At 54.1% G+C, this 19,511-nt stretch overlaps 1 protein-coding gene across 12 annotated transcripts in view; it reads right to left on the bottom strand.

Annotated features, from left to right (window-relative positions):
• Window positions 1-19,511, bottom strand: part of MACF1 (microtubule actin crosslinking factor 1) — a 142,047-nt gene that overhangs the window by 4,915 nt on the left and 117,621 nt on the right. For 8 of the 12 annotated variants that reach the window (XM_087760693.1, XM_087760691.1, XM_087760698.1 and 5 more), the window contains 26 exons: window positions 18,114-18,345; window positions 17,147-17,373; window positions 16,032-16,154; window positions 15,825-15,926; window positions 15,276-15,377; window positions 14,996-15,169; window positions 14,736-14,891; window positions 14,372-14,569; window positions 13,894-14,022; window positions 13,396-13,569; window positions 12,436-12,591; window positions 12,091-12,297; window positions 11,839-11,958; window positions 11,439-11,608; window positions 11,109-11,268; window positions 10,213-10,407; window positions 9,380-9,508; window positions 9,156-9,299; window positions 8,830-9,018; window positions 8,369-8,486; window positions 7,667-7,830; window positions 6,312-6,474; window positions 6,000-6,154; window positions 5,672-5,746; window positions 4,886-4,903; window positions 2,538-2,655 (listed from right to left, as the gene is read on the bottom strand). In XM_087760693.1, the coding sequence (XP_087616819.1) occupies window positions 2,538-2,655; window positions 4,886-4,903; window positions 5,672-5,746; window positions 6,000-6,154; window positions 6,312-6,474; window positions 7,667-7,830; window positions 8,369-8,486; window positions 8,830-9,018; window positions 9,156-9,299; window positions 9,380-9,508; window positions 10,213-10,407; window positions 11,109-11,268; window positions 11,439-11,608; window positions 11,839-11,958; window positions 12,091-12,297; window positions 12,436-12,591; window positions 13,396-13,569; window positions 13,894-14,022; window positions 14,372-14,569; window positions 14,736-14,891; window positions 14,996-15,169; window positions 15,276-15,377; window positions 15,825-15,926; window positions 16,032-16,154; window positions 17,147-17,373; window positions 18,114-18,345 (3,898 nt within the window). Of the gene's footprint in view, window positions 1-2,537; window positions 2,656-2,680; window positions 4,806-4,885; window positions 4,904-5,671; window positions 5,747-5,999; window positions 6,155-6,311; window positions 6,475-7,666; window positions 7,831-8,368; window positions 8,487-8,829; window positions 9,019-9,155; window positions 9,300-9,379; window positions 9,509-10,212; window positions 10,408-11,108; window positions 11,269-11,438; window positions 11,609-11,838; window positions 11,959-12,090; window positions 12,298-12,435; window positions 12,592-13,395; window positions 13,570-13,893; window positions 14,023-14,371; window positions 14,570-14,735; window positions 14,892-14,995; window positions 15,170-15,275; window positions 15,378-15,824; window positions 15,927-16,031; window positions 16,155-16,807; window positions 16,991-17,095; window positions 17,374-18,113; window positions 18,346-19,454; window positions 19,464-19,511 lie in introns of those variants that run through there. The other 4 variants (XM_087760700.1, XM_087760694.1, XM_087760701.1 and 1 more) reach the window with 4 other exon arrangements.

Raw genomic sequence — 19,511 nt, 5'->3', positions numbered from 1 at the left:
TGAACCCGATGTCGCTACCGGGGCGCAGGAGGCTCAGGGTTGGAGTGCGTGTCCTTGCAATGTCCCATCTCCGAGGGCGAGTGGATGGATGCGAGATTGTCCCGGCTCTCTTGCCCTGCCCTAGCCACCTCCTGCCACGGATCAGCTCTTTGAGAAACTGCCTGATTAAAAGCTGCCTGAGGCCCATGAATTCGAACTGGATGGCCTATCATTCTCTAGTGTCTTGGGGAAAGCAAGCCCGAGGGCCTTTAAACACCCCGCGTTACAACAATGTCACCTTTAACATAGCTTAAAAATAGGAAAAGCAGCTTTGAAGGGTTGTGATTCTGCTCTCTCACAGCTCTGGGCAGCTCTTCACCAATTTTGGGGGAGAGGGGAGAGAGAGAGAGAGAAGTGACCACCACCCATTAAAAGCCAACTTTAAAATTTTCATCCAAACGCCCCAAAGAGCTGGAGGGTCTCCCTTTGACAAGCAAGGGGCAACCAAGCAGGGAGAAGGTCTGTGGCCTTCAGCTCCCGGACCAGCTGACGCGCGCCAACATGGTTCATACTCACGGCAGCCAAACAGAGAGCAAGGGCAGGCATCGAGCCCTACGGGACACGGGAGCGACTTTGGTGTTGATGCATTACGGACCAGAAAACCAAGGAAGCAATTCCAGAAGGGAAGCGCCATGCTGAGATTACCAAGGGATGGAAATAACCTCCATGTCAGCGCTGTAAAACAGCTGCTGCAAAGCACGAACGGGGGAGGCTGGAGGAGCAGGAAAACCCTGAAGGTTCCCCGAAGCAAGCGGCACACGCGGTAAATCATGCTGCTTTCAGCAACAGCCATTAGACAGCAGGAGCAAAGAACGGTTAAGCAGCAGCTTGAAGAAGACATATCTGAAGCAATTAACATCTCGGAGACCCCGGTGAGACAGGGACATATGGAGTACAGATATAAGCTCTCCAAAATACGCAGTGGGCTGCGTATTAAATGCTCCTTTCCTTCTGGAGCAACGGGGCAGAAAGGCGGGGTTCTGGGCCCCTCTGACGGGTGCCTGCTCTCCTCTTTGCCAGAGCAGAGCTGCTCATCCCACCGTCCCCCCGCGAACGGCACTGGGGGACGCTCCGGCGAGGGCTCCCCGCTGCGGGAAGCGGAGATCGGCATTTCTGATGGGAGAACACGTCAGACTCCTGCTTTTTTGCACCTTGATGCACTTCATTCCTGGCCATCCTTGCTCATCCTTCACTGTCCCCTGGTCGTGGCTCTTGGCCAGCCGCAGCAGAGCATCACTTCCATCCCAAAAGCTCTCACCACGATAAAACCTCAAGACTGAAGGTTTTGGAAAGGAGGCGATCCTGGTTCTCCGTGCCCACGGTATACGACCCTGGTCTGCGTTATCCCAACCATCCCTTCCAAATGCGTCCCACCAAACCAGCTCCAGCAAACACTGCTCAGCCCTAAAAACCCAAGATCTCGGTTTTTCTTCCCTTCTCATGTGCTGCTGTGTTTTCCTTACGCTCAGTTTGTCCAAGAGCTTCTTGCACTTGAATTTTCCTGCCTTAATGCTGAACTGAAACACCTTTTCTGTTTCGCTGCCGGGCTGGTCAATCCCTGGGACACACGTGTGCAAGGTGATGCTTATCGACACGCGTACAGCAGGGCGCGGTGCTCAAAATCCCCCACAGAAATCCAACCCAGCCCTGAACAGCCCCAGGGACAACGATGTCTAAATGCAACCCTTTTACAACTCAAATCTGGCACGTGGCAATCCAGAAAAAAGAAGGGCCACGTTTCCACCCTTCTGGGCAGAGCTGGGGGAAGAAAGGTAATTTTAAGGCACTAGAAGACGACCCAGCACCGTCAGCGGCTCTTGCTGCAAACAGGTATTTAAGTTGCACGGTCCTGCCCAGCTCAGGATTTCCAAATTAATTCCTTACGCCGCTGCTCTAAAGACAACAAATGAACTGAGAAAACTTGCATCAGAAGTGCATCAGAGAGAAATCAAGTTGTTCAAAGTCACAGGAGAAACGTCTCCTCGTTCACTAGGACAGGGCTGGACCGGCAGTGCCCCGTGGCCACAGCCCAGTGCGGCCGTACCAGGGGTTCACGGATCCTGGGCCGGAGCACCTTCTCCCCAGAGCATCTCAGACCAGGATTTTACCATCTCCTGGCTTTGAACCTTTTCAGTTCACCTTTACGACGCTTACTGCATCATCCGCAGAGCCCACGTACGCACCGACCGCTTCAAAGGGACGCCGAGACCCCCAGCACGGCAGTGCAGCTCTACTCGCTGGGGTCTTAAAAACAAGAAACACAACCCTTCCCTCTTTTCCTCCCAAGCCACTTGGCTAACCGCTGTGAGATTTGCTGCAGCATTGCCAAATCTCGTGATTTTAAGTTCTACGGTTTGCTTCGGATCTGTTTTCTCCAGCTCCCGCGTTATTCGGATAACCCAGACCCGCTCCTCTGGCACCTCTGGCCATTCACCGTCACAGCAGACAAGTTCTCAAACTCCCCTTACTGGGCAAGAAGATCCCAGGAATTGCCTTACCTCTGCAAGGATCATTCTTCACTAAAAATTCATCCAGGGCCATCCACCCTCCGCCGACACGGACCATGACCGTGCTCCGCAGGATACGGACCAGCCGCAGCTGCTGGGAATCGCCGAACTGCGGAGCCAAGAAACAATTCAGAGAAGGGGGGCACAACGAGGGACGCTCGGCTCCTTCCCGCAGCAGGCTGCACCAAACGCTTCTCTTGACCTATTCCATACTTTTTAAGGTTTCTCCAGATAGGTTCTTCTGGAATAAGTGCAGGCTAGTACCAATTTACAGGAGTTTTTCTGCTGCGTGGTTTTAAAGTGATAAAACTATCCAAATCCTTTACTTTTAAAGCTGGAAAGAGAGAATTTTTTGAGAGCAGCAAATAAGAATTTGGAATTTGGTCTTTGGATGGGTTTTCTCAGCCAGAATTGTAGTTTTTCCTTTTATTATGAAGGAAATAGGGGCTGGCAACGCATTGCCCCTCCTGGTGCAGCCCACGTGGAAAAGAGCCGGCTGCTTCAGATCACTGAGTGCCAGTGAATCAGCGAGGCAAGCAGTGCTGCATCACCGCTGAGCGAGAAACCTCTCATCATCAAGTCTGAAGTCCAGGGATTTCACCGAGCCTCAGACTTGACCCCACCAGCCAGAAAGCCCCCGCCGCAGAGATCGCCCAGCGAGGATGTTTCGGTGAGTGCAGAGTGATGGGAATCCAGGCAGGAATCCCGCAGCAATGTTGATTAGTGATTGCAATGTTCATTAGTGATTTTAAACACCTGCAATTTCCAGCAAGTGCACCCTGAATCAGAAGCATGTGTCTGTTTTTCAAAGCTCCCTAAATCTCCCGGACAGCCAAGCCCAGGCTCCTGGTTGCCCTCTGCGTGGGGCAGGCGGCGGCAGAGCCGGGGCGGGACACCGGGAGCCTTGCTCGGATGCAGCAGCTCCGCATCCAGGGCTACAGAGCACCTGCTGTGATGAGAAGATAGGGGAACCAGCCTTGGAAAGCAAGACCATCTTCAGAATGATTAAAAAAAGGGGAAAAAAAAAAAAAAAAAAAAGCAGCAACATTTTCCCTGAGTGGATAAGAACGGACAAATCAAGAGATTAAACGAAAACAGAGAGTGCAAAGCCACACTGAGATGGGTTGCGGCAGGCAGAGGGGCAGGAGGTAATAGCATCTCCGAGCCTGCTTCCCGCGGGGACCTGGGACCCTGGACCGTGCGCTGGTGGGTCTCCCCGCTCGGGGTCCTACCAAAACGCGCTTGCCCCAGCGCTGCGGTGATAGAGCTGCCGCAGCCGCGCTCGGCACGGCCACGGTGTCTGCGGGCAGGGAGGAGGGGAGGGGAGCGGAGCTGCCTTCCCTCTCTCCGGGTTCTACGCAAGGTGTCCTTCAAGAGCCTGTTCTGCACCAGGGAAAACCAGGGACATGTTAATTCTCATTTCCACTGCCGCATTTACATTAGTTTTCAGTTGCTATTGAAAATGTCTCTATAACCACTGTCTAAATTAAAGCCAGAGCTCTCTTGGATCCGTTCACTCCCAACAGCCAGGTTTGTTTCTTGTTGGGCATGTTTTTGGTGGGGCACCATCATTTCACGTGAAAAATAGGCTTTTCTGTTCGAGCGGGGGCAGTGGGCACATCGTAACGAGATGTGATGCTCCGGTCCCGTTAAAAAAAGAGCTCTGCCCCCAAAACCAGCCAGCACTCACGCACGCTGCACCGCTCCTCTCGGGTCACGACAGTAATGGGGATACATGCAGGTTTTGCGAGCCTTGCTCCAGTTAGGAGTTACTCAGGGGGTGTAGCGGGGATGAGGGTTTAGTTATCGTTACCTACGGGATTAAAGGGGTGGACTCGGCATTCTCATCCCACAGCGATTGCGATCCAAACCCACCAGAGCCTGGTATAGCCCTCGTGCAGGTAGCTGTACCCCCGCCGTCTCATCTGGGCTGGCCGTTCCCCGAGGGAGGGCAGTCCCGGGCATCGGCCCATCAGCATCCCAGCGCTCCCCGCCGCAGGGTGCCGTGACTTGCCACTGGTTACCATCAACATCCCCGACATATCCGAGAAAGGAGCCACGGAGAGAAAAATCTCTCCATTTTTGTCAAATCCTGCTTTTTCCATTGAATTTTTCCCTTTTTTCTGCCCAATGCAGTCTTTTTTTCGGGCGGCCCTCCCAGCTCAGGCACTCCTCTGTACCAGGCTCTGCTGAGCAGCGCTCACAGATCACGTCCTCCCACAGCAACAAAGGACAGAGCAGCGTCACGGACACACAAAGCTACGTTTGTTAAAAAAACAAAAAAAATAAACCAAAAAAAAAAAAAGAGGTGAGAGACAGGATCGCAAGGCAAACTGTACCTGATTGCCGAGGAAGAACTACGGAGGGAGAGGAGTTGTGGAGGGAGAGGGGATGGGGGGGGAAGGAAAGTCGAGAGGAAGAGGAGGGGAAAGAAAAACAAGAAAAACATTTATGGGATTAACGGTGCAATAATAACGAAAACTGTTAACTGCAGGTAGTTAGAAATCTGTGGGGTTTATGCTATTTGGGTGTAAGGTAGAAGTTCGGGGAGCCTGGGGCCGGTGCGGCCGGGGGTGGCGAGCGCTGTGGCTTGGCTCTTCCCGGCCGGAGCATCAGCCCTGAAAACAGTGGGCAGGAAAGCGGGCAGCTCTGCTGCCAGCTCGTTTCACCAGTTCACCTCGGTGAACGATTTGAAACATAAACAGCCAGCCCGTTACAAAGAGATTCTTTAAGGAAATTATTCTCCTTCTTCGGGAGCGAGCTAAGAAAAACACAGGCGTAAGGTACACTCATCCACGAGGAAAACTTCAAGGGCGGCTGCCCGCGGAGTGAATGCCGCGTTTCACGGGGCCGGTGGGTTGGCCGCCCCAGAACAGGGCCACTTTTATGCTCTCCCGATTCGGGGAACGCCCTGGGGCTGAGGACGGTGCTGGGCAAACACGGCTCGGCCGCCTCCGCCGGGAGCCGGTGTGCCGGAGGACGAGGTCTCCGTCTCGCCCCAGGGAGCCCAGGGGGGTCCCCCCGCGCCAGGCCGGGCACCCCGTCGGTGATCCCCCCTCGCCCCGGGTGGGAAGGGGGAGCGGGATTTGTGCCGCCGGGGCAGCGTTCGGCCCCCTCTGCCTTACCCGGTATTTGTTCTCGCCGATCTGCTCCACTTGAAATCTCTTGGCACACTTGCACTGGGCCACTTGCCTGGTGACCTGCCATCACCAACAAGAGAGGTAAGGGACCAGGATTTTGGGAGTCTCCCCCAATACAAGGCACTGCTTGGGTAACACACAGCCTTAAGCAGCCTTTCCTTCAAAAACACGGTAGGTACTGGTGGTAACAGCCAATTATTTTGGCTCAGCACCACCACAATCCTTTTTTTTCCTCCTTTTTGTCTTCCCCACTGCCAACCTGCAGCCTGAACCACCCCACACCCTCGAGCACCCATCTCTGTTGGTGCTTCACCTCATCTTCGATCTTGTCGGCATCAGTGGTGGGGCGGTAGGCATCCTTGTTGGGATGGAGAGCAGCCACAAACTCATAGTAATCGATGTAGCCGTCACCGTCACGGTCAAAGATGTCGGCCACCGCAGTCATCTCCAGCTTCGTGGTGGGGAATTCTGGAAGGAGGGAGAAATGAGCAACCGATGCAGGGACCTCACTCATCAGAGCCGGGGATGTCGGAGCACTGTCTGCATCTCGGTCCTCGAGGAGGGACAAGCTCGTCACACCAAGGTGGCCATTTTCTGAGCTTGTTTTAGGTGGGCAGGGACTTACTAGAGGCCAGGATGCCATCGATGAACTCCTGCCGGGTGATCTTCCCATCTTGGTCTTTGTCGATGCGCCGGAAGAAGTCCATGACGCGGGATTTCTTGTGGTTCATCCAGCGCATATACTTCTTCCGCCAGACATCGAAGTCGAAGTTTGCAAACTCCTTCAACTGGAAGGAAACCAGTGAGAGTCAGCGGGGGAAATCCCTGAAGGAGCAGCACCCCCGGCTCTACAGCACCCTAAAACCTTCAGGTGAGCCCATGGCCGAGCTCCCGATGCTAACGCCCACTGCCCGCCCTCCCGGGAAGGTTTATCTGGGTTTATCCAGACGACTCCCGTTAACGAGGGGGCTGCTCAAATCGACTTTCCAGAACAGAAGGACACACAGCGTAGCCGACAGCCACCACGTGGACCGCGCATCACGGAACCATCAACACGGGATGCAGCATCCCCCCCGGTGGTATATGAACACATATGCGGAGATATCAGCTACTTGCACACGGACACACACACACCCCGTCTCTGCTCGGGCATTTGGGGATGCTTCCTCACCCAGATTTCGCCTAACGACTCGCCGGGCTCTGCCCGGGGGGAATACCCATCGCCGGCACCATTTTGGGCACGTCTCCCCTCTCCCTCTCCCTCTAAGCAGCCAAGAAGGGATTTCTTGCTCGTCTTCCAGGTAAGACAGCGGCTGGGGCACTTCTCAGCTCTGCAAACCCCAGCCCCGCGGCTCGGCCACCAGCCTCTGACGAGCCACTCGCCCACCAATTTAAACCAACACCCTTCTTATCCCCCCCTCAAAGGGCTCCCATGACCCCAGCAGCTAAAGCAGCTCAGGTAATGCAACAATTTTTAGCATGTTTCTTTTTTTTTTTTTCCTCTAAACATTCTTGGAGTTAAGAGCAACAAAGAAAAAACATTAATACGGATAAACTGAACTGACCTACAGCAAAAGCAACAAAAAACAAAAACACTCACTTCTGGGCATAGCTGCTTTGTTAAGCATAAATAAAAACAAAAATTACATTAGATGTTTGGAAAAGATAGAGACAGTAATTGTTAAACTAATTGCTAGGAGTAAAGCAGGCCTGGCTGTCGTTACCTCTACAGATACTGACTGCAGGGGCACAAAGCAGTTAATTAACGTGCAGTTAATTACAGAAGGTAGCTTTCAGCCTTAACATTTTAGGAGTTATTTTTTTCTTTTTCTTTCGGCATTTTCAGAAAGGCAGCAGAAACTGCCTGCAAGAGCCGGGCAATTCAAGAGGCAGCACTAATTTAAAACGCTTCTCGCGCCTCTCCGGCGAGCAACCCCCGGCACGGCTCCCCCCCAGCCCCGAGCAGCCGGTGGCCGTTACCTCCTCCAGTCTGTCCAGGGCATCGTTGAGCTTCCGCTGCCGCTCCAGCGCCAGCAGCCAGACCTGCTGCCAGCGGGCCGAGAGCTGGTTAATCCGGGGGTTCTTTGTTTCCGACTGGGAGATAATGGGCATGCTGGGGGGGGCAGCCTGACTCAAGGATTTTCCTGGAAAAAGGGAGAAAAGGAATCGTTTGAGGTGGTGTTGATGGGTTCAGCAAGTCTGAGCGGTTCAGGAAAGGGCAGCAATGAAAAGTATTTCATTTTTCAAATAGAAAACCTCCCCCGGCCTCGCTGGCTGCTCTCTGGGGGGACGCAGCGTCCCCAGGTACGAGGGCAGGGCGACGGACGGCTCTACACCCAACCACCGCGGAGCTCCCTTTGCACTTGGGAACTCACAACAGACTCCAGTTTCAAGAAACAACGTGTAAAAAGACCCCAAAACCTCATCACAAAGCAACTGCAGAGAGAAAGAGAAGAGCGGTGACAGCATGAGCTTCCCCAGGCGCCGCACACCCCGGGACGGGCGTTTTGGTAAATGCCACCTGGATTTTCCCCTCCTGACAAGTTTCAACCGCCTTCCTGGTGGCTGTCAATGCAGGATGCCTTGTTAATTGATAATCAAAGTTAATTAGTTTCCTATGCGTTTCATTTCCTCCCATCGTAGCACGTTTCACCGAAAGCCGTGAATCGAGCGGAGACGTACTGTTGCTGCGCGACTTCTCGATGAAAGGCCCGTGGGGGGGCTCAGTAGCTTTCCTCTTGTACGTCTTCGTGACCCGGTCCACGTCTGGCTGTTTCCGTGTCATCTCCTCCATAAAGGACTGTCAAAATACAGAAGGGACAAGAGAACCTTTGCAGTTTCAAGATGTTTTCAATCTCCTGTTGCCCCAGATCCTCGCTGGGACGTGCCAAGCCCCCAGAGGAGACGGGAGCATTAAGCACTGGCAATGGGGGCTTGTCGTCAAGCTATTGCACAGCGCTGGCTTGGATCTGCAAACGCTGGAGCTCGTCCCCTGGGCTGGCTTTGCTCCCAGGTGACAGCTCCAGTTGGGTCACACGCTGTTTTAGTAGGGACTTCCAGGAGAAGTCGATGCCTCCTCCGTGGAGGGGCGGGAAGGCCCTGCCCCTCTCCCCAGTGTCCGCCGTGTTCGGCACTGGGCTCACCTGGTGTTCGGAGATGAGGGCTTTGACCTGATCGATATTTTGCGGCATGGGCTCCTGGTCCCGCTGCATCAGGGTTGTCTCAGCCCACTGGATCCAAGCCAGGAGCTCTTCTAGAAGCTCTGCATTTGCCACCAGCTCGGAAAGCGCAGACTCCAGTCTCTGCTGGTGCTGCTTCGCCCACGTGAGAACCTGTCGGAAATGCAGAGGCAACCATTAGCCCAGGGTGGGAAACCAGGGGCAGGAACCAACACCACACGGCCACGCCTGGTGGTGGTGTCCACCGCCGCCTCTCACCACCGGCCTGGAACAAAGCCTCGTGGACTCACCTCCTCGAACCTGGCTCGGATGATGGTGATCCAGTGTTTGATCGTGGTGATGCAGTCGGGATGGCAGGCGGCCAGGATGACCTCCCCCATGCCCACCGCCGCGTTCATGTCCACTCTCTTCTCCTCCACTTTCTTCATGAACTCCTGAAAGGCCCAAATGAATTATTTTGCCATATTCTCCCCCATCAATTCTGCTCGGGTTGTCTTTGAGAGCTCCCCGCTACCTTGTGTGTGTCAATGAGGGACTGCAACGCCTCGGCGTCGTCGGGCAGCGCTCCCCGAAAGCGCAGGGACTGCTCTGCCTCCGAGAGCCACTCCAGCAGCACGTGCACAGCCGTCCTGAACTCCTCTGCCTGTGGCGACAAAAGCACAGGCGTCAGCCCTCCTTCTCCCAAAACGGGCCGCTCAATTCGCTGCTGAGAGCTGGAGAGACAAAGGGCTGAAAGGGGTTTGAAAAACAAAAGAAAAAAGGGGAAAAAAGCCCTGTCTGTGGGCCTGGGTTTGTGCAGCACCAGCAGATGGGTCCCGCAGCGGCTGGGCACCTCCCTCCCCCCAGCATCAGCTGCGCTGAAGAACTAAATGTTTTTAAAAACAGCACAGCTCCCTGTATTCTGACCAATTTGACACCTGGGCAGTTTATTCTGTAAATTGCCTACTTGACAGAAAAACTATTTAAGAGCCTTTGACTTTTTTGGGTTTTTTTAGCTTCAATCTAGGTCTGTGTCTTGCACCGGACATTAGCAAACGCCAGCCTGGGCAGTCTCTGATCACCGCTCTATTCCTGCCGTGCACGTCGGTGAGATCTTTTCATCCTCCCTTTTCAAATCAGCCTTTATCGGCTCTTCTTTGGGGAAAAGAATAAAGTAAATAACTGACACCAACCCGCCGCTTTGCAGGTCTCACTGGTAACTGCTGCAGGGCTGGGGTGTCCTGCTCGGCCAGGAGATCAGTCACTGAGCAAAACGTCTTTTCCGAGGTTTGTGTTGACCTCCCGGCACAAACCTGCAGCCCAGGCAAAGCTCTCCAGGACCATTTCCACCCGTAGCCTTCTGCTCACCTGCTTCAAGGCCTGTTCCAGACGGGTTTGTTTGGACACGGACAGCTTGCACACCGTGTCCCACCGGTTGCTCAGCTCCTGCAGCTGCACCTTCACCCAGGTCGTGTCGTCCCGGCTGTTCTCGATGAGCTCCCGGCCAGAGCGCTTGAGCACCTGGACCGTCCCCGTGCGCTTCCCCAGCTCCTTCTGGAAAACCTGGATGGAGAAAGAGCAGAAGCCAAGTGGAGCCAGTCAGTCCCAGCGAGTTGTTTCACATGGGGAATAAACCAGGGAGCACATCTGACATAGTTCGTAACATGGGTTTTGCACCCACATCAGGGATCCACCACGACCCGGTGTGATGGGAGGGCAGGCAGGCAGGGAGCCCGACAGCGCAGGCAGCTCCTGAGCGTGTTTCAGCGTTAAGTACATGGGCAGGAGCCCCAACTTTCCACCCTGGCAGAAGCACTCGTGACTTGGAGCAGGCAAGCTCTAGCCCAGTAGCTCCGGCTGCAATGCAATGGCTGCCCCGAACGGTTGCCCAAGCCCTGTCCGGGGATTTCAGCATATGACCTAACCCAAACCCAGGAGCGCCAGTCTCCAAGACACACTGGAGAGAACTGCCAAGACCAAAGTTTATAGAGGACTATAAATTCAGCCACCTTTTCAAAACTGAACCCTCCACAGACCTGACTGATAGCATCTCAGAAGAACAGCTCCAGCTCCTGTAACCTACGTAAAAGTTTCTTCCCACTTGTTCGCCCTGGTTTTGCCCTCCTTGTCCACCACAGCAAAGCAAAGCAGCGGGACAGGCAGCTCTGCAGCAAGGCACCAGCTCTGGTTCCTCCATTCTTTGGCTCTTGGGGAAGACAAGGCCTACTCGTGTCCCAGAGAAGAGCTGGGAAAGGTGCTCTCACCTTGTGAGCATCCATCAGGTTCATGACCAGATCCAGGTCACCGTGGACAGGCTGGTCTTCAGCCAACTGGGGTTCCACCTTGTAGAGCCAGTCCACCAAGGCCTGCAGCGCATCCATGAACTGACCAGAGAACAAGAGGGCTTCTTCCAGCTTGTGCTGCCTGAAAAACAAACACCCCCGTGAACTTCCACGAACAAACTCACCTCCGTTTGTCATGTCCCAGTGACCTCCTCCAACCACCCCATGAAATCGCCTCCCCTCCTCTGCTCTCCACTTTGACGACTCCTCGGCAAACAAGTGCTCTTGGTGCAATGTTGGGACTGGATTTACCTTTCCACAGATTTCCCGCACACTGTGTCCCACTTATCCCGGACTTCTCCCAGTAAATTGTCCAGCTTTTGAGTGTCATCTGGAAGCAAGGCTTTTTCTTTGAGGGCTCTGCCCGTCCTGATGGTGGTGTCGTAGACGGGCTGCTTCCCGCCCAGCGTCTTCTGGAACTCCTGGGAACCGGAGAGAAAACAAAACCGTTTCAGAGAGCCTGGCCTTGCCTTTCTGAAGGTACACGGTGCTTGTGAAGATCCCCAGATGAACAACTTTCCATGGCAGCAGTAAGCATGGACGTGCCCTTCTCCTGTCCTGACGGCAGAGGAGATGCTGCCCTGCTCCCCCTCCCCACAAAGCACCCTTCCGCCCAGCGTCCAGCGCCGGTCTCGCTTTGGCGAAGCTCTACCTTGTGTTTGGAGAGCTGGAGCTTGATTTTGTCAGGATCATTGGAAATCTCCAGCTCCGAGTCCAGGTGATTCTCTGCGTCCTCCAGCCAATCAACCAGTTTCTTCCAAGCTTCATGGAACTGCAGAGAAACAGGAGCAAGTCTGAAACTTAACCCTGGTGGTGTCCCCAGTCCCTTTCTGGTCTTGGGACCTCCTCTTCCCCAAGGCTGGACATACTTTAGGGTCTGCCGCACCCTTCCCGTGTTTCTCACCTGCTTGGCTCGCTTCCTAGCATCATCAAGAGCCCGTCCCCGCTCCACTGAGCGCTGGACGACCTTCTCCCAGCGGGACTGGACGCTCACCAGCAGGTTCTTGATCAACACCACATCCTGCTTTTGACTGAGAAACTTCAGCTGGTTGCCGGTTTGATCCAGCTCGATGATCCGATCCCGATGAGCGTTCACCTCGTTGGCGAACACCTGCAAATGGCAAAGATGTCCTCTTATCCTTAAGGGAGCTGGACGTGCCTGCGAGCAGCCCGGGGGCGCAGGGGAGATGAGGTGCCACCCTTGCTCCCTCCATCCCAGGGAGCCGTTGGGTGCTCATGGCGCTGGTACCTTGTGCTCGTCGATCTGGGCCAGCACGGCGTTGAGGATGAGGCTGGCCGGGGGCGCGATGTTCAGGCTCTGCTCGGCCAGCGTCAGCCAGTTGATGAAGTCCTGGAGGGAGTTCTGGAAGTCCGTGGCCAGGGCCAGCGCCTCCTCCAGCTTCGCCTGCCGCAGTGGGGAGGCAGAAAGGGAGGGGGAAAAAAAACACAACACGGAGGGTGAGAGCTCACGATCTGAGGTTTCGCAGACAGAGGCGGCCTTTGTGTCCCCGCCGAAACGTCCCTCTAACAGGAACCTCATCGCCTTGGCCTGGGAACGCGACTTGTTTACCAAGGGGAGGGGGTTTCGGTGAAAGCCACCGCTTTCTTTCAAAACAAGAATCGGCCCTGAAAGGGGAGACCTTCATCAGCACACGAGCAGCTGCGTCACCCTCAGCTTCCTGAGAAAGGGATCGCCGTGGGGAGAGCGGCTCGGTAAATGAGGTGGATGATATTTTGATGGTAACAGCTGCAGCACTGCAAATTTATTCTGGGCTGAGGCCACCGTGTCCCTTGTTTTATCTCATCACCGGCCAAAAGCCTAGGATGGAGTCAGCTCGGAGGAGGATTTGGCCTGCTGTCTCACAGAGGACCAACAAAGCCTGCCTTTCAGAGCCGCGGGAGATTTCTTCCCACCTCTCCCCTAAATTAACCCAAAATGCAATTTTACCCTCATTTTCTGTGTGATTTAACCAACTCTGATGACTACCTAGAAAAAAAATAAAATAACAGCTTGACGCTCAGACAGCACCACCTGAAAGACAAACTCAACCTGCGCAACCAAGAGAGAGCTTGTCTATAAAAAAAAACCAAATACCCCAGCCCTCCTCTCCAGCCCTGACCGGCTCCATCCCTCCGGGGAAAGCAGAGCAGCAAAGCAGGGAGCAACCATCAGACCAGCTCACGGGGCAAGGGTGGACGCCAACGCTACCTTTCTCTCCTCCATCTTGGTGCTGACCAGACACCATTTCTGCTCCAGCAGCGCTACGCTCTGCTCCGTCTTTGAGCCAGAGCCGGAGTCGTCGCGGTTCAGCAGCATCAGTCGCCCCTTGGCCAGCAGCTGACTGTAGACGTCCTCCTTGGCTTTCAGCTGGCCGTACAGCTCCTGCAAGGCAGGCAGCACCCAAGCGTTAGACAAAGGGAGAGCTCGGAGAGGGGCCACGGCTCGCTGCGACTCAGGGTGACGGGAAAATTAGGTTCAGGGCAGGCAGCAAAGTGACAGCAGTAAGAGCGTCACTTTGAGCAGAGAAAGGTGGTTAAAGCATCGTGATGCTTGTCCCAGGCACCAAGTGCAAAATTATCTGCAAGAGGAGACCAGAGAAGCACACTTCTTCCCATCAGGTACCGAAGGGAGAAGTTTTGATGCTGATATTTGACAGACAGGAGCTTGCTGAATTAAAAGCATTAAAAATCTCTCCTAAGAAATTACCATGTGGGCATTGAGCTGCTCCCGGGCAGTTTCTGGCAGACCTCCTGTGGGTTTTGATGCCGACAATTGGCTCTCCATCCTCGTTAGCCACAGGAGGAAGTCTTCAATCTCACCATGGAAACCCTGGGCCTGTTCGGGAACATATAATCGGCCACGGATCAGATGACATCAGCCCCCATTGATCATATGCCAGGGTTAACGCTGTGTTTGCTTCGAAACCAGATAAAGAGGCAGAGCTGGATGCGCCAGAGCGTTAAGGAGGGTTATACATGGTACGTCCTTAGCCACGAGGGTGTGCCTGGTCCTGCCGTGCTTCTGGGCAGGCACAGAACCACTCCAGGACTAAGAGTTAAATGAAAAACTTGCAGAAAATAATCCCAGTGTCTCCCCAACTCCTTTCCCCTTGGAAGCGAAGGGGGAAGCGGACCCTCAGCAGCAATCCACTGCACGGGGGGGACCCCTGACGCGTCTCCCCGACCTGCTGGAGCGTGGACTGCAGCTGCTGCTCCCTCTCCTCCGTCTTCTGCAGCACCGACTCCCAGCACGAGTTCAGCTTCTCCAGGCGGTTTCGCAGGCTGCTCGCATCGTCCCCTGCGCTCGACTCCAGCAGCTCGTTGCCCGCTTTGTTCACCGTCTCCACGGTCGCTTGGTGGGCCAGGACGTCGTTCTTCAGCACCTAGGTGAGACGTGGTGGGCAAACGTTGGACACCTCTCTAAACCCCCTCTCTAAATTAGCAATTCCTGCATGCTCTCATGGACTCAAACCAACTCAAACCCTTCACGAGAAACCAACTCCTGCAACGGGAATAGACTAAAAATGGACCTGGAGTGGGAGTACTCACATGGTGCTTTGCGAGTTCAACCTCGATGATTTTTGGGTCTCCATTGATGGGTTTTTGTGCGTCGAGCAGCTCCTCGGTGTGGGTCAGCCAGGCCATCAGCTCCGCCAACGCGTGCTGGAACTGGCCGAGCGCCAGGAGAGCGGCTTCTAACTTATGCTGGGCAAGGACAGGGATGGAGAAGGAAAGTTTAAGTTGGGAAGGAGGGGGAGCATCCCAGCGAGTTTCAGCCCTGCACTTGCGAGAGGCCAGGTCTTCTCTACCTGTCTGTGAGCAATTTTCTCGCCCAAATTCTCCCAGAGATGTTTCAGCTCTGTCAGTGGTTCCTTTATGATGTCTCTGTCTGTCTCATCTGTAGCTTTTTTTAGCATCAGTTCACCTTGGTGATTAAGCTTTTCCATCTCAATCTGCTGCTGGTAAACCTCCATTTTAAACTCCTGCCAAAACAAGCAGGACAAAAACCAGAACAAAATGAATCACTGGAGCGCGAGCTCTGCGATGCAAAGCAAGCCCCGGAGAACCGGTCCCACTCCGCCCGTGTACCTTCATCTCGTTCATTTGCTCCTTAACCGTGTTGAGGTCAGTGCCGACAGGAGACATGTTGCAGAGTTTGATCACGGCGTTATCCAGCCAGTCGAACATGGCCTGCAAGGAGCGCAGACACCGTTAGCAAAGGGAATGGCAAAGCACGCTCCCCCCGCAGCTGGCGGGGGAAACGCGGCTGCTGCTTCCATCGCCCCGCAACCCTGACACTTGTCTTTCGGGGCAGAGATGCCTGCTTGGCCAACACACGCTTTTGCAAGCTCCTTCCTCCCCTCTCCTGCTTCCGACATAAGGACCTGACGACAGCCAGGCTCATCCTGCTGCTTCGTGCAGAAATGAAGAGAGATTTGGGAAGACAAACGCCGTCAGGTATCTGCTCTTCCTTGGAGCTGGTTGTTGAGCTCAGGCTCTATCGCAGGCTGCAAACACTCACCCAGGAGACATTTCCCTGCTTTGCATTAGTGCAAATCCCAGTACAACTGCAGGGAGAGGACCCGCAGTGGTGTTCCCAAGGTCTACCCGCCCCACACAAACAGCCCTGCCTCTTACTTGAAGCGTATCTTGGTATTGCACAGCCGACTGCATGGCTTCTTCAAGCTTTTCAAGCCTCTCCTTCCACGTTTTGTTTAGATTTTCCCACGCGTTGTTCATCTGCGGAACACAAGATTGCCCACAAAATTCGTTAGGCTCTTCGACCAGAGCTCCTGCTTGCTCCTACCTGATGTTATCTGAAGGCGAGCCTCCTGGTTTTCCTACCTCATCAATGCTCTTCTTCACTTCTGGCTTCTCAGTTTCGCCACAGGCAAAAATTAAATCAGTTCCAAGGAGTCGGATGAACTCCAGCTCTTCATGCAAGCCATCCGTCTCCTCTTTAATAGTCTGCATATAACAACAGTGACGAAAGAAAAATGTTTATTATTAAATGCTCTTCCAAAATTGCCCCATGAACAGGAGGGCTGAAGCACAGAGAGTCCTTCCTGCTCCGGTGTCCTGCAGCCGGGCCACCGGCGCCCAGGACGAGGTTACGCTGCGAGCAGATGGCTGTTCTGCTCGCCAGCATCGCCACCGCCGGCCTGGTCCGCTCCCACCCCTGGCCACGGCGGCAACGCTGCTGCACGCAGGGGCTGGGTGAACTAAAATAAGGACATCTGTATTTAGCTTGACGTGTGCCTGACCCGCCTGGCTGAAGATGTTGTTTACGAGAGATGTACTGTTTACAGGAGTATTTTGTCAATACAGGAATCAGTTTTTGCAACTTTTGAGTCTCAAACCAAAGTCGGACTGGATATAAAAGGGAAATAGCAAGGACCAACTTACCAAAGCATAAAGAAACATCCCTGCTCCCCAAGGTCCAAGCCAAGTCAAATCCACCTGAAGTGGATTTCACCACTTATTTGAAACAACCAACCACCACCACACAAATCCAAGCCCATCCAGCTTTACAATTACCTCCGGTCTAACCAAAATCTAAATATACACTTCCCACGCTAGACAGCACTCAGATGGCTTCGACTCAGACGAGGAGCAGAACCGTGCAAACTTCCACATCACTCAAAACAAGTGGGCACACAACTCTGACCACACGCTGGAGAAGCTTCCCAAAACAGTAGCAGATAAAGTGATTTAAGCATCATTTCCTTGTCTGGAGCAGGGGGCGGTGGTGGTGGGGAGGGATATGTGAAATCCACTTCTGTTTTTTTCCTTGCAGTTCCAAACTGCAATGGAAATAACATTTCGTAATCCGACCGCCTGCCTACAAAACTGTTTTACGGCCACTTCTGGCCATGCTCATATCTAAGATCTACCCCAGTTTAGCTTACAAGCTGGGTGCAGGCAAGTTCCATACAGGGGTACGGCCCCGTGGTCCTCACCTCTGCCGCTTCCACCTGCTGCTTGATGATGGAGGGGTCAATGCCTGGGCTCTCCAGGTCGTGAACGATGTCCTGCGTGTCTTTGATGGTAGTCAGGAGGGCTGCCATGTCGTACCAGAACTTCTCTGCAAGCTCCAGCACATCAAGGAACTTCATTTCACGTTCCTCCGCCCGAGCTTTGATATCTTCCCAGAAGAAGACCATCTGATCCAACTTATCCTGGATGACTGAGGAAGGGAATGAAAACATTCAGTGAAGAAGGAAACCCTTCTGCAACTCAAAAACATTTTGCAAACACTTTCCACTCAGACACAGCCAAAAGAATATTCAAATGGGAATTAAAGATGACCAGGACTAGCAGAGCATGAACTCAGAGATACTGAGGGACATGAGAAACTCCAGCTTGCAGAAATAAAGCCTTTATTTAAGTGCAGGCAAGCTGAGGGCAAATTTGCCCACACACTCTCCTCCAACGAAGCTCTGTTCTGGCCACCTCTAGCGTGAAGTCTACGCTCACTCAGTCCATGAGCTGAGTGTTGAGCTGCCAAGAAAGGTGCCAATTAGTGCCAATCGCGTTGACAGGTCTTTTTGTGCTGGGGATGTTCCTTCCCTCCATTAGATGCTGAATCGACACCAACAAATCATTTCACCGGGGCCACCAACGGTTGCCACAAGAGACCAGCTCAGGGTGACGGCTCAGCTCGGCTGAGCTCAAACCTCTGCCTGAGCAGCCACAAATACTTCTTTCTCCTCTGGTTGATACCACCCTGTCTGCTCCAGATGGAAGCAGGCACCAGGTATCTGCGTGCAGAGGTCTCATCCTTCCTCCTAAGGCCAGGAGACCCTCTGAAACACCCCTGGGACATCAAAGCCTCCCCCACGCTGATGGAGCCATCGTTTGGGTAGGAGAAGCTGGGTACTGCTACCAGCCCAGCCAGCACCTCCTGTTAAATCCACCCCGAGATACCTTTTGCTGCCAGGTCCTTGTCTGTTCCCTGTGATCGGCCGATCAGCTCTTCCCCGCGGCGTTTCAGAGCCTCGAAGGAGGGCTGCAGCTTCTCCAGCTCCACGGTGGCGTTTTTGTTCTCGCTGATGCACTCCCGGATCTTATCGACCTCGGCGGGGATGAGGGGCGGCATGCGCAGGCGGGAGGAGAGGGTCTCCAGCGTCTCCAGCATGGGCTCGATCTTATCGTGGAACTGGAGAAGAGCAAGTCCATCAGGGCAGGCGAGATGAGATTAAGCAACGCTGCATTGCTCCCTGCGTGTGCAACAGCCCTAAGCGCTGCACCCAGCGGCCTCTCGGAGAGGACAAACATTGCCTGCAACAGCAATTAAACCTGCAGCCTCCTGTTCACGCCTGCCTCTGCTTTCCTCTGCTGCCAACAGCCCCAGGCTGCACCAGCTCAAACCATACAGCAGCCATACAGACTCACAGAGCCGGCACAGGCAACTGCAAACCAAACACGGCAGCGATTTGTCACCAGATTCAACCCTACAAAATTCACATTTCTGACTGCCGCCCCGCTTCTTGCAGATGAGCAGCGTGGCAAGAAAACCCAGCCCCATTTGCTTGAGCACCCGCGCAAAGACGCTGCCGGGAAAGCGCCCGTGGTTGGTGCCGATGGGAATCTCCGCTCAGTGCAACGCCAGCAAGAAAACCACCAGGGTCAGCGGGAGATGCATGCACACAGGGAGGAGCGAGCTGCCACAGAGCTGGGCCTTCCACAAAAGCAGAACCAGAAAGCCAAGAGTGAGAGAGGAAGGGGTCTAGCACGGCTTATTATTATAATTTTTTTTTTTTTTTTTTTTTTTTAAGAAAAGTCAACTTTGGCCTTAAAGATCCCAAATCGTCTCTGCTGGTGAGGGGGACAGCTCTGTGCTCTGGCTGCCAGCTCTGGTCCCTCTCTGCAGGACACCGGTGCTGGTGTTCGCCAAGTCCCAGGCTCTATCGGCAGAGAGGAGACGGGCTCTCGGTGCAAAGCTGATCAGGGGCACGCCGGCTCAGCCAAGAAGCAGGAGCAAACCGGCAAGTCCAGCTAGAGCAGAAAGCTCCACGCATCAGGGTAAACTGCTCTGAAAGCAACACCTCTGCTTTGCAGGAAGCATTCCCGGCAGAAGCTGGCCACGGCTGAGACCAGGCGGCAATGCAACGAAAGCCATCTCAGAAATGTGACTTCAGGCCCCCGGAGTTAATTTTTAAGCACGTTCTGCCGAGCGGTGCACGGACCAGAAATAAAAATCTGGGTGTGAAATAGAATCAGCCCAAAGAAAGAGTGTAAATGAACATCTGTGGCGGTGGGGCTTACCTCCGTAATCTGCAATGGTGGGGCGCAGTCAACACAAGAATGAAATGGGACCATGTG

The sequence above is a fragment of the Nipponia nippon genome, unplaced genomic scaffold (assembly GCF_047370975.1).
Source record: "Nipponia nippon isolate SJK-2023a ecotype South Korea unplaced genomic scaffold, ASM4737097v1 scaffold_23, whole genome shotgun sequence".
In the NCBI taxonomy this organism is placed as follows: Eukaryota; Metazoa; Chordata; class Aves; order Pelecaniformes; family Threskiornithidae; genus Nipponia; species Nipponia nippon.
Note: the sequence above shows the minus strand (reverse complement) of the source record. Positions and strands in the feature narration are given on the sequence as shown.